Source organism: Paramormyrops kingsleyae, chromosome 3 (assembly GCF_048594095.1).
Source record: "Paramormyrops kingsleyae isolate MSU_618 chromosome 3, PKINGS_0.4, whole genome shotgun sequence".
In the NCBI taxonomy this organism is placed as follows: domain Eukaryota; kingdom Metazoa; phylum Chordata; class Actinopteri; order Osteoglossiformes; family Mormyridae; genus Paramormyrops; species Paramormyrops kingsleyae.
The window spans coordinates 7663557-7675237 of NC_132799.1; the positions used below are offsets into that span (position 1 = coordinate 7663557).

General features: G+C 40.6%; 1 protein-coding gene and 1 long non-coding RNA gene across 2 annotated transcripts; one reads left to right on the plus strand and one right to left on the minus strand.

Moving 5' to 3' along the window:
• Positions 1–3515: 3515 nt before the first annotated feature.
• On the plus strand, positions 3516–6390 carry LOC140588170 (uncharacterized). The gene is made up of 2 exons (XR_011989459.1): positions 3516–3656; positions 5161–6390. It is a non-coding gene; the product is annotated as an uncharacterized lncRNA (long non-coding RNA).
• Positions 4239–10853, minus strand: otx1 (orthodenticle homeobox 1). Its single transcript, XM_023842706.2, has 5 exons — positions 9490–10853; positions 9209–9316; positions 7317–7505; positions 6628–6779; positions 4239–5817 (listed from the first exon to the last, which is right to left on the minus strand). The coding sequence occupies exons 3-5, from the start codon at positions 7411–7413 to the stop codon at positions 5056–5058; spliced, it is 1011 nt and encodes a 336-aa protein (XP_023698474.2). The 5' UTR covers positions 7414–7505; positions 9209–9316; positions 9490–10853; the 3' UTR covers positions 4239–5055.
• Between the last annotated feature and the right edge of the window lie 828 nt (positions 10854–11681).

Consider the following 11681-nt stretch of genomic DNA (forward strand, 5'->3'; position numbering starts at 1 on the left):
TTGAGAGCCAGTTTTAGAAATAAGAGTTTAAGCTCATCTATCCAGCCCAGGGTATATCACAGAGTTTACTCATTCAAGTACTAAAGAAAAAAAGTAAAACATTCCTTTCACTGCACACCCAGTGTGAAGGACCTAGTGTCATTATCAGAGACCCACAGTGTTTCAATTACATGTGTTTACTTTGAAAGAGAACAACCTTCTTCCCTTAAGTGACAGCAATTCAGCTTAATTGCAATAGGAAATAAGAATGGAATGAGGAAAAAAAAATCAGTGGTGAACTCGGATGAAAGTGCATTCAGAAATGCAGACATTTTGCCCGGAACCCAGAATTCTGAAAAACATCAATCCAACGGCTGCTTCCGGTTGGGCCCGTCACACCAGTTTGTTCTCGAAGCTGGCTGCCTGCAGTCATTATCACATTCTTCCAGAGCTCTTCCGCTGATCACCAACGCTCACGCCAATCTGGACACCTAAAACGCACCGTTACCGTCTTAACACTCTAATAAATAATTACAGAATTCAAACGAATTCGAGTTGTTTGCACCTAATCGGTCTGGTTGAACGGACACTGAACTGGATAACGCCCACTTTGCATGTATCCAGCACGTACAGTACAGGCTGGATAAAACGGTGAACAGTACTAAAAACATCTTTTTGGTCAGCAACCTCTACACTTACAAAGCAATATCCAAGAGTTAACTGAAGAAACAAAGTACTTCTTTCGATAACACTAGAGGAAGCACCTTTGCCATGCATTTGAACTGACAAGCAGCTTTAGTCTAAATCAGGGGTCTTCAAACGATTTAAGCAAAATGCTAGATCATTCAAACTTTCAGGGGCTGGACTATGGGTATAAACGAAAAATCCCTTGTAACCATTTTTCATTCTATCTACATTAGATCTACATATTAGTAGCTATTAAGGGTGATGTAGGGTTAATTTACACATTTGTTATTTTGATATCATAATGAGAAATGGTGTGTAACCACAGATCCCGCCTTTGACATTAATTACAGGGATGTAGATGATGGGACAATCGGCATTTAGCAGAATATGTATGCTTTTTAAAATACCGCCTACCGCGGGATAATGTCTGCAGTGGTACAACGGTATCAAAATAATAATAATAATAATAATAATAATCACACACCGCCTAAATCTATTGGCTGGGGGGCGGGGTATCGGCACATGCGTAACATAATAAGATGAAGATTACACATTGAAAAAGGTACTGGAAAATACGGTCTCGTGTACGCATGCGTGGAAATGGCGCGCATGGGTAGTAGCGGAAGCAACATTTTCGGTAGGTGTTATATTATCGTGAAGTGTCACATGTTCGGTAGCCACAGAGACTTGCTGTCAATATGAGAGAAGCTCCCACAACTTCCGGGAGGGGTGGGATGTCTGAGTAACAGATACGTATTTACGTGATTATGCAGCGGTTGAATATTTTGTTTAATGTTTCTTTGATACGTTTTTCATTATACACCTCTGCTTATTTTAAAAGATGTGTAGTGGCCAGGACTATATGCCCTGCTGATACTGGTAGAATTCTCTCTCTCTCTATATATATATATATATGTATATATATATATATATAAAAATAGATCTTCAGGGGCCTCGGTAGCGGCGGAAGACGATACAGACCTGAAAGGCCGCGACAGCAGTGTCACCCTCGTATCTGAACCGGGCCAGCCGACCGAATATAGCTGCAAAGTTTTGGGCTAGATTATAATAGAAACAAACGTAGGGGACAGGTCCACGACGGATCTTCAGAGAGGCCTAGACCAGCAAGGTGTATTTTTCATTGTGACATCCATTGCTAAGAAACCAGCCCGCAAAGCACAGCAATCATCTTTAAAATTTAACCACAATCGCCTCAAGCTTCACACAGCCCGTCCATAAATCTATACGATGGCATACAGAATTACAGCCAACAATTAGTGGCAGTGACATCTACCTTTTCTACTTTCAAAATGTTTCTAAAATAAAATGCACGTCTGTACGACCACAGTCTGAGATACAATAAGTATTTTTCATGCAGTCAATCGGTGTGCTCCGGGATACATTTAGTGATAGGAGTAAGTGGACCCAGCTTCACGTTCAGCCTACTGCCTTAACTCAGACATCCCCTCTATAACAATGAATTCGAAACGTTTTCAAACCTTTAAAAAGCAATTACAACGCCATTTAAATTAAGGTAAATCCATTATTAAGTTAAGGAGCCAGCTGGAAACAACCATTGCCACAGGTTAATGCTGTACGAACCAAAACTGATCGCATTCAGACTTGCCGAGTAATTAGTTTTAACTTTACTTACGAGGTAGCGGCGTTGAAATCGCGCACAAGAACCAACTGCCGTTTTATTATGGAAAGTATAGGCCTACAGCGTGAACCGTTCAAAGGGAGCATTTTAGCGTCCTTTGCTGATTGAAAATTGCATTTACGTGAATCCCTGTTGTCAGATGGGGGTAATCCTTATTCAGCTCTGCAGAAATAACAGCGGGCGTCGGACAGGTGCTCTTTGTAAGGACGCGATCACCACCGGCCACGGGATTCCTTAATACATTTTCCATATTGGTCCACCCAGTTTGATGCAAATTTACCAAATCCGGCCGTGTTTGTGAAGCGCCTGAGAGCGGCAGGAGCCCGCTGACACTGCCCAGTGGGTACCAGCAAGAACCGCAGCAGAGCAAACAGTCCCCCTGTCCTCGTGGACAGGTCTGTTTAGTCAGCCTTGTTTATTCAGGTGCCACGTAATTATTAACATACAATACAAAGAGCACGGGCCGGTGTTAATTGAAATCTCGCGCATTTGTCCTCCTCTGCGACGACAAACAAAACCATGCAACGTTGTCATGAGCATCCAGAACAGCATATGTTGGGCAAACAGCACGCCTTCATTTGTCCTCCTGTTTGTTTACGTGATGATTTAGTACAACAGCAAGCAGCAATTTTCTACTTTATAAACCACACTGATGACCGATTTTTTACCCCCCCCCCCAAGACAAATTAACGCAACACAGCATTCGCCATTTCACAACACAAAATTCCCAACGCATGACTCCATGCATTCTCTGAAAGTTATTTCCTTAATGACATTGACATGATTAATTTAATACCAACATCATCGTGGTGTGTCAACTTGGATCACATCTTTAAAACTACTATTTGCAGAATATAAATTTAAGCGACTGGCCGCTGTGAGGACATGTTTCTTATTTAAAAACTTATCCACACAGATCAAACAATTAATTTTGGTATAAAAGGATTAAATTGGGCGGTAATGCGTCTTCCCATAGAACCACTAACTTAAAGTTCTCTCAAACCTAAAGTGATGTTAGGTCTACTACCTATTCACACATCGCCCGAATATACCCAGAATGGTTCCAAATATTGTCACGGACAACTTAGCGCTTTTTAACGGCCTATATATAATTTTAACTTGCTGAAAGCAATTTGCTGCTCTAATGTAGTCCCTTTGGATCTGACCAATTAGCCTGGTCCCACCCACCTAATTACCCAATCAAAAGCAATAATATTCCGCCGGGCTAATTGAGATAAGCTCGTTGAGCACGCGCCAAGAGCTCGGCGGAAGTGCACCATGGTGATAAGTGCAGCTCTAGTACGGTGTGACTACCCGATCAGGCAAGACGGTATGATTTGCATTTAACTTAAATGCTAGACACTGTTAAAACTTAGCTTAAGCAAAAGTGCATTTCGCAAAAACAAATAAAAAAATTAAAACCGCAAGATGTACAAATATGCCTAGAAATAGTTTATACAAAGTAGGCCGGCCTATAGGCCTATATATAATTTCTCTATTCACTGTTGTAAATAATACATGATAGAAACGCAAGTAATACAGCGTCAAACTGAATAATTTCTTTTTATCGAATACAGACCGTGGGAATCTCCCTGCAGTCAGCTTAATATTCAACCACCCTGCATGCATCTGCCGTCTAAATGCGAAATGAAAAAAATAAATTAAATAACCAAGAACTAATTATTACACAGGGTGATGGTTTGTCGGAGTATTAATTAAAAACACCCGTTTTAAAATAGCATATTTGATAAAACACAAATTCTATGAATTGTCAGTTAGGCATAACGAATTTAATAGTAATTATAAACTGACTTAACACTTTAAATATTCTAGGTATTAATGAAGCATAAATACAAATTAATTATTTAAATAGAAATTTTTAAATAATCCACTCAAAGACCACTGAAAAAAGTACGTTAAATTGATTTTTATTTGTATGGACACGAATATACGGGCGTTTGCCTTAAATACATTCAAATTTACGGTCATATTTGAAACGTGTCCAGTCGATATTCCCTTAGAGTCAGTCCAGGCGAAACGGGAAGTTCAAGTGCTGCGACTACAAACGTCTCTCCAAACCCACCGTCGACCATATCCGGATTTAACTTGATGCTGCATTTTTTCCAAGGGTCAGAGCGATGTGCGACTTGAACGGACGCTCCTGGGATAATCATAGCTTTCGAGCATTTTAAGTCACAGATTAATGCGGACGGAAGTCGTCAGTGCCGAATCCGACATTGAACTGACGAATTTTCGATTCATATTTTGTCAAACCGGATGCGTTCATATTTATTTGTGCGGTTAAAATCTTCTTAATTTCAGGTACAGTTCTGCCACCAAAACTTGGTCAATCCAACTGACCTAAATACATATCTACACATTTCAGCTGCATTGCGCAGCTGACTAAAATATCTTCTCCATCCTAAAAAAATCTGTACAACACTTGATTGGAATCAAAGAATAAATTCTTAGCGGTCTGGTGGTGGTGCAGACCAAAAGAGGTAAAAATAAAAATTAAGCTGTCGAGGTCTGGTTGAAGAAAGGCGTTTGGAAAAGTACTCAGTGTGCCCCACCCCCCACGGGCATATAAAGTGATTCTTTACTAATAAGTTTGTATTTCTTTTAATTTAAATGCTTAAAATGCAAAAGTGTGTGAATGTCTAAAGCATATCAAACTTAAGGGTCATACTTGGGGAAAAAAAATATTTTAGAGGACAATGGATCAGAAATCACAACACTTGAAACCTCCAGGAGGTCTGGTCTTTGTAGTCCAAGCAGTCCGCTGTGTTGAAGTTGAGTTTCCAGGAAGATGCTGTTTGGTCTTTGTAATCCAGGCAGTCTGTGGAGTTGAAGGCCAGGCCGGCCCCGCTGTAGGCCTGGTGGTGGTGGTGATGGTGGCTGTGTCCTGAGGACTGGCTGATGTGATGGTGTGGATGACCCGGCATAGGGGAGGCCGCCATGGGACTGAGCTGGTGGGGATGATGGTGAGCGTGCATAGGAGCCAGGTACGAGCCACAGTCCACTCCCCCGAAGTAGGAGCCTGATGGGTTGGGGTAGCCCTGGCCATAGGCCCCAGTTTGGTTATACGACATGGGGTAGGAAGATCCAGCTGATGCCGGCACGGAGCGCTGCATGCAGGAAGCATTGACCGGGGTTACGGGATCGGTGACAGACACAGACAGGGCAGTCGAGCCGGGGGTAATGGAGGCCGGACTCCAGATGGAGGAGATCGGGGTGCTGACTGAGGTGGAGGGGCCACAGAGGCCTCCATTGTGGCTGGTGGAGGTGGAACTGGACGAAGAGGAGGAAGACGCGGAACCGGCGCTGGACACGGCAGGAGGGCTGAACTGGCCGCTGCTCTCCGAACCCGTGCTCTCACGCGTGGGCGACAATTTCTTCTTGACGGGCCGGGTCTTGGAGCCGGAGCCGGAGCCGCCGCTCTGCTGCTGCTGCTGCTGCCGGCACTTGGCTCGCCGGTTCTTGAACCACACCTGGGTGAGCAGAGTAACACCCTCAGACAAAGGAACCCGCTGCCTCGACGAAGGCGAGCTGCTGTGAAATTAGCGACATGGCTATACATCTGAGGTACGTTATCAGTCCGCATCGTCCGGGCTGGCGCCACCTCGTCCACCGTGGCTCTCATTTCAGACCCTGTGAATGCTGCGCAGATAACAAGCTATTGAGTTGCTCTTTAGAAGTGTGAGTCAGTCTCTGGGCTGAAGTGGCCCTGCTCATGGTGAACCATTTCAGACACCTTTAGAGAATAGACCGTGGTGTAAAGTCTAGGCATTTGTTCCTAACGGTTTAAGGGTCCAGGGCAAGCCCCCCTCCCCCGCCAAATTTTTTTTAAAAAATTGGGTGAAAAAGTCAGACTCATTTTTCAATTCTGAAAAGTCACCCACACGTTCCCCAGTGTGAAAACTAAGAGAATGATGTTTAACCTTAAATCCAGGGAACGCAACTCTGTAAATCCGTAACAAGAGACTCTTGTAAGTATATTTTGTGAAAACCCCATGTGACCAAACGCAACTATTATAAAAATAAATCGCCATGATCTACGGTGACTCATTACTGTCTTTAACGTGTTCAAGTTCCATTGCAATTCCTCCCCATTTTTACACAAAGCCGACACAAGGGGGGGCAAGTGAGCAAACTGCTTAAAATCGGAGTGAAACGGCGTTAACATCACAAGAAAAAGTTTCCGACACCAGACAGCAGCAAAGGAGTAGTCCATTCCAAAAGTAATTAAAGCTTTATGCTAATAGTATTGCTGGCAGCTGCGTAGTCATAAATCACAATACCTGAACTCTGGATTCCGGCAAATTAATTTTCAAGGCGACCTCCTCTCTCATGAAAATATCCGGGTAGCGCGTCTTGGCAAAGAGCGCTTCTAAGACATCCAGTTGCGAGCGAGTGAATGTAGTTCGCTCACGTCGCTGTTTCCGTGGAGTGGCTAAAACGTATAAAGGGAAAAAAGTCACACGAAAAAAAAAATAAAAAATTTTAGTCCCTTAAATTAACACGAGTTTAATTAAATTTGACGCCAACCGTAAAATTTAAGATAATTTACCGGAAAGGAAGTCATGATTACAAGTAGGCCGTATACCTATGAATTTTCATTATACTATGTGTATCGAAATAATTGAGAGGTGCAAGCGCAACTTTTTAGATGCCGTAAAAAGAAACATCATAAATACATTAAAAAGACATTAATTTGCCAAAATAAAAAAAATAAAATTACTCGGGCTTCAGGCCCGTTTATAATGGGTACTTTGGGCCTATTAAAAATTTAACCCCAACCGCTTATCCTGGTCAGGGTCGTGAAATATATAAAACACAAATCAACGTCATTAGTATCATTTAGAATATTAATCCAATAAACGTGTGTGTGTGTGTGTATCTGTGCATATATGTAGGCCTACACGTTCACTGGTCACTTAAAAGGACGGTATATATAATGCAGCATCCGTGCATCAATTTAGGGACGAACCTGGATATCCGACCGAAGGGTGAAGCAAGTCCATAGCAGCTCCGCTCAGCCCCAACCCGTTCATGCCGTACGGGGGCTGTTTGAGATATGACATCATGCTAGAGGCTGTCACGGGCCCCCCCAGGTCTATCCAGTAGTCCGATTTCCACAGATGTATTATTTCGACGAAGAAGGCTTCGAGACAATTCGCTAAACATAAAACAATATGGTTAGAAAGTTTCCTTAACCGAAAAATCACACAGTAAGACACAAGAAAAGGCCAAAAACACCCGACAAAAAACCCCGAAAACACACAGGCTAAAAGTGCCGCTTGTGTTCTGCACAAATCTTATTCACCCGACATAATCGCGTATTTTAAACTGCGTTTAAACAGGCCTAGTCTTAAAGTAGTTACACCTATTTAGAGAGAAAAAAATGCAATTGCAATATTACGTGAAAAATGTAAACATCTCAAATATAATATGTTCAGAACTGATTTTTTTGGATTGTATTTTAATTTAGGAACGAAATATTTTTCATTACTTTCCTGCAAAATTAATTGAACTTCAAACTGTATACTTAGTGTTATAATGCTTTATTATAACAAGATTTATTGCATAAAGTTACTTAGAGATCACAAATTCAAGAGCACATTTCACAAAAAAACGTTTGAATATTATTTAGTGTTTTTTCAATTTCAATTAGTTTTGTAGTCTAAAAGTTTGCTGTTTCAAAATATTGACACATTCCCCCCTCGAAATGGTTTTCTGAAAAAAGCAAAAACAAATGCCGTTGATTCTGCAATTTTACTGTCATTATACACACTTGCAATTCATTTATTATTATTCTTTTGATTTCATTTACTGTTCTATACAGAGATCTTTAGAAACATTCACAGCCAATTATTTGAAATTACATATTTAAATGACAATTTTGTCCGAGCATTTATTGCTATCATGAATTAAAATACATTTTAACTATCAGTAATCTATAGATGAATGTGTTTACACTTTGCATACCTGCATACTGGAGTGGTTAATACTAATTAAATGTCATGGGATTTTAAACATTTCCGCTCGCAAAGGCTACTTGTAAATTGCTTTAACGTTTTTAAATAATCATTTTAGAATCAGTTGCCTTGCTCTTAACTCAAGTAAATAATGTTTACATAATTTAACATAAATGCATGATTTAGAATAATGTTTGCTGAATCAGATACATGATACGTTAAACTTGTGCAAAACTTTATATAAATGGTACTTGGGGTAATTTGGGAAATTATCTAGGCAACCGACGATCGACTGTTAAAGAATTTACACGAAAGGATTTAAAGACAATGAATATTTTGATGCCAATAAAAAGTTTAAGAATTAAAAAGTTCAACGGTCGACCGTCCCTCTTGCCATCTCGGCCCCGCGCCGGAAAACGGAAATCTGGCTACTTCTAACACAACAGACGCATCTCGGTAGCCCAAACTCTAATAATTGATTGCAGTTTAGACTGGACTATTAATAAGATCATTTGGAGAAGGAGGAGACACAGAAAAACGTTTTGTAAACTTCCAGAAGATTTTACCCAGATTATCTGCATCCATGTTTTTTTTCTGACAGTCGTGCGTTCAAATTCACTTCAACTTGCAATTGAGAATTATTAATACTATTATAGGTCTGCACATGAAGGATCAGAATTTCCTTACCAATAGGATTTGCCAACGTTACAAAGACAACGAAAAACGAATATACACATTAATCAGTCGTCCTTCCGGTTGTACAGGAGAGACTGTCGCTTCCAAACACAGAAAATTGGAAGAATGTGACACATTTAAAAGTTGGGAATACAAGTTAATGTCAGTTAGAACAACTCCAGCACGAAAAATTCACAGCGGCATCGAACGAGTTCGTACACGTTCTTACCTTTTTTTTAAATCCTGCGTCTCTTTTCATCAATTTCTCAGCTTTCAGTCTAATCAAGACGTATATGAATGAAAATATCCACCGATGGAAGCAGTTCGGAAATCAATGCTGTTTTAAATAGACACAAATATCTTACATGGCAAATAAGGAATTAAACGTGGGTTAAAGTGTTTCTTGCAAAAAAAGTTTTTAACCAAGCGCAATGCGTCGCACATGTTTTTACTATATTACTGCAAACACTGAAGAGTCCCAGGATTTGAAAACAAAGTCAAAATCATTACCTTTGGCTGCTCTTCAGTGTCTTGCAGTGTTTAGATGATTGCTAATGTAGACAGATGGAGATTGATCACCTTCTCTCAACCCAATCCCTCTAAGAGCGTAACACACCTGCGGATCCGCCCACCGTAACCAATCGACGTGTGCTCCCTCCGTGACGGACTGGAGGGAGAACCACTTACGGAACAGAGAGACTTAAAATCCCCTCCCATTAAAACCGAGGACAACAAACTTGCCCGACAGTCTCAGGAAAAAAAATATATAGTTAAATAAATAAATAAAACGGGAAGTTGAAATACACGACAAAGTCCTACGAGTGAGCAATATTCGTTTGTTTTTATTCTCTCTCTATGTTGTTAAGCAGCACAGGTATAAAGGAAGTTGAATTTTACTAACACAAATTGCAGTATGCATTTACATTTTAAAATGTGTTTTTTCGTTCCTTTAAAAGAATCGATGAGTTTAGAACTGATAAAACATGCGCAATTTCCGCGTGTTTTGCTTTTGAACACTTTTTTAACAATGAAAAGACAGGAGGCAGATTTCCAAGTGTCACTCTCTGAAAATGCTCCATGCATATTAAACCAAATTGTGGTTTACTTTTAATTACCCGCAAAATACACTCAAACTGGTAATTTGATGCAAAACTGAATTGCCCAATGACTCATTTAAGCAGGTTAATGACATCGGTTTACTTTCTGCTTTAAGAAACATGTACTTGTCTTTTTGGCTGTCGGACTTAGTAGGCAATTTACAAACGATTATCAAATTTATAAACGGATTATTTTGGTAGATAACTCGCTATTGTAAATACACGTTATCTTTTGCGAACGTTGTGTGAAGGGGGGACGCTTTGTCACTTATCAAGCCCAAAAAACAGAGCTGGGATGAAAAATATGGAAGGTTTAAAGCGTACATTTTATTTATTTTCATTTTTTATTATACACAGATCTCATGAATATTAATGACGAGCTAATCCCCACTTAGAATTACATTTCAGAATAGTCCGCGTAAAGTTTAACAGGGACAGTCTTCTTACACACAGAGGGGAAACGTGAAAGGAATTAAAGAAAACCGCAGCCGATCCAGAAAATGAATGAAATAGGCGCAGAAAGAATCAGACTTTTGGAATCAAAAGAAAGCACCTTTGAAGAATCCGTGTCCCAAAGAAATGGCAATAAAATACGGTAACAGAATATCATGGAGAACGCAGCGCTTCCTTAGCGGGTCCTCAAAGGGGTCGCGGAGATGCTCCGAAGGACGCCAATACGCCCACGGTCGCTTCTTTTGTTGATCTCACAAAATCAACTCATTCTAATCGAGGCCGAAGCTGAAAGCGAGCTAATGTTCAAAGCAAGTGACCGCCAGACAAACGAAATTACATTCCCCCCCACACCCCCCCCACACCATAAGGAACATCTAATCAAAGGCCTAGTTTACACGGTTCCTCTATAGATCTAAAAAAGTAAGCGACATAAGCTTGAGAAAACTTGGTTGTCGGAACTTCGTTATATGTATTATTTATATGCATGATACAGGCATATTATATAATATGTGTATATATATAAAACTTAGTGCCGATGAATTGGTCAATAATATTTTTAACCAAGTTTTCTTACATAGGCCTATATACATACATACTGTGTTTGTGTTAGTCACTTGTAGGCTTACACTTTTGAACTTTAATGGTTAACAAAATTCATGTATGCCATTTGAAAGGCTATTTGAATATTTGACCGAAACAACAGAAACGCATTTCAAATTTTAAAAATTGCATAGTTTTGCTTCATTTGTTTGGTTAAACGGGGCGATATTGGTCTAAGACGTCGACATCAACCTGTTCCAAGTATCAAGATATCAAGTAGCGCTCTCCTTTTGTAACAAGAGAATTTGTCTAATCCCAAATTGCAGCCGAAAATTTTTTAATGCTGAGCTCGCAAAGCCTGGGATTAGAGGAGCGAGGAGAGGAGGCGGAAAAGTTTCGTCCTTTTAGCCGGCAGGATTGGAGTGGCCCGCGGATGTTGACGGCGCTTATTGAGACGACGAAGCATAAAACACGATAGTGTAAGAACCTCGCACAAGAGGAACAGTAACCCCGTCCAGTGGTACTTTTTTTTCTGCAAGCAGGAAGGATATTAGTGGGCCGATGCTTCCAAGTCCTACTGATCGACACCTGTGAGGTGAGGCGACTGCTTTG

Bases quoted from the DNA above. Each gene is read 5' to 3' on its own strand.
- otx1 (XM_023842706.2), bottom strand. From the start codon at position 7,413: ATGATGTCATATCTCAAACAGCCCCCGTACGGCATGAACGGGTTGGGG. The intron at 6,780-7,316 runs GTTCGTCCCTAA...TATACGTTTTAG, and splicing joins CCCTTCGGTCGGATATCCAG to CCACTCCACGGAAACAGCGA. The intron at 5,818-6,627 runs GTATTGTGATTT...CTGCTCACCCAG, and splicing joins TGCCGGAATCCAGAGTTCAG to GTGTGGTTCAAGAACCGGCG.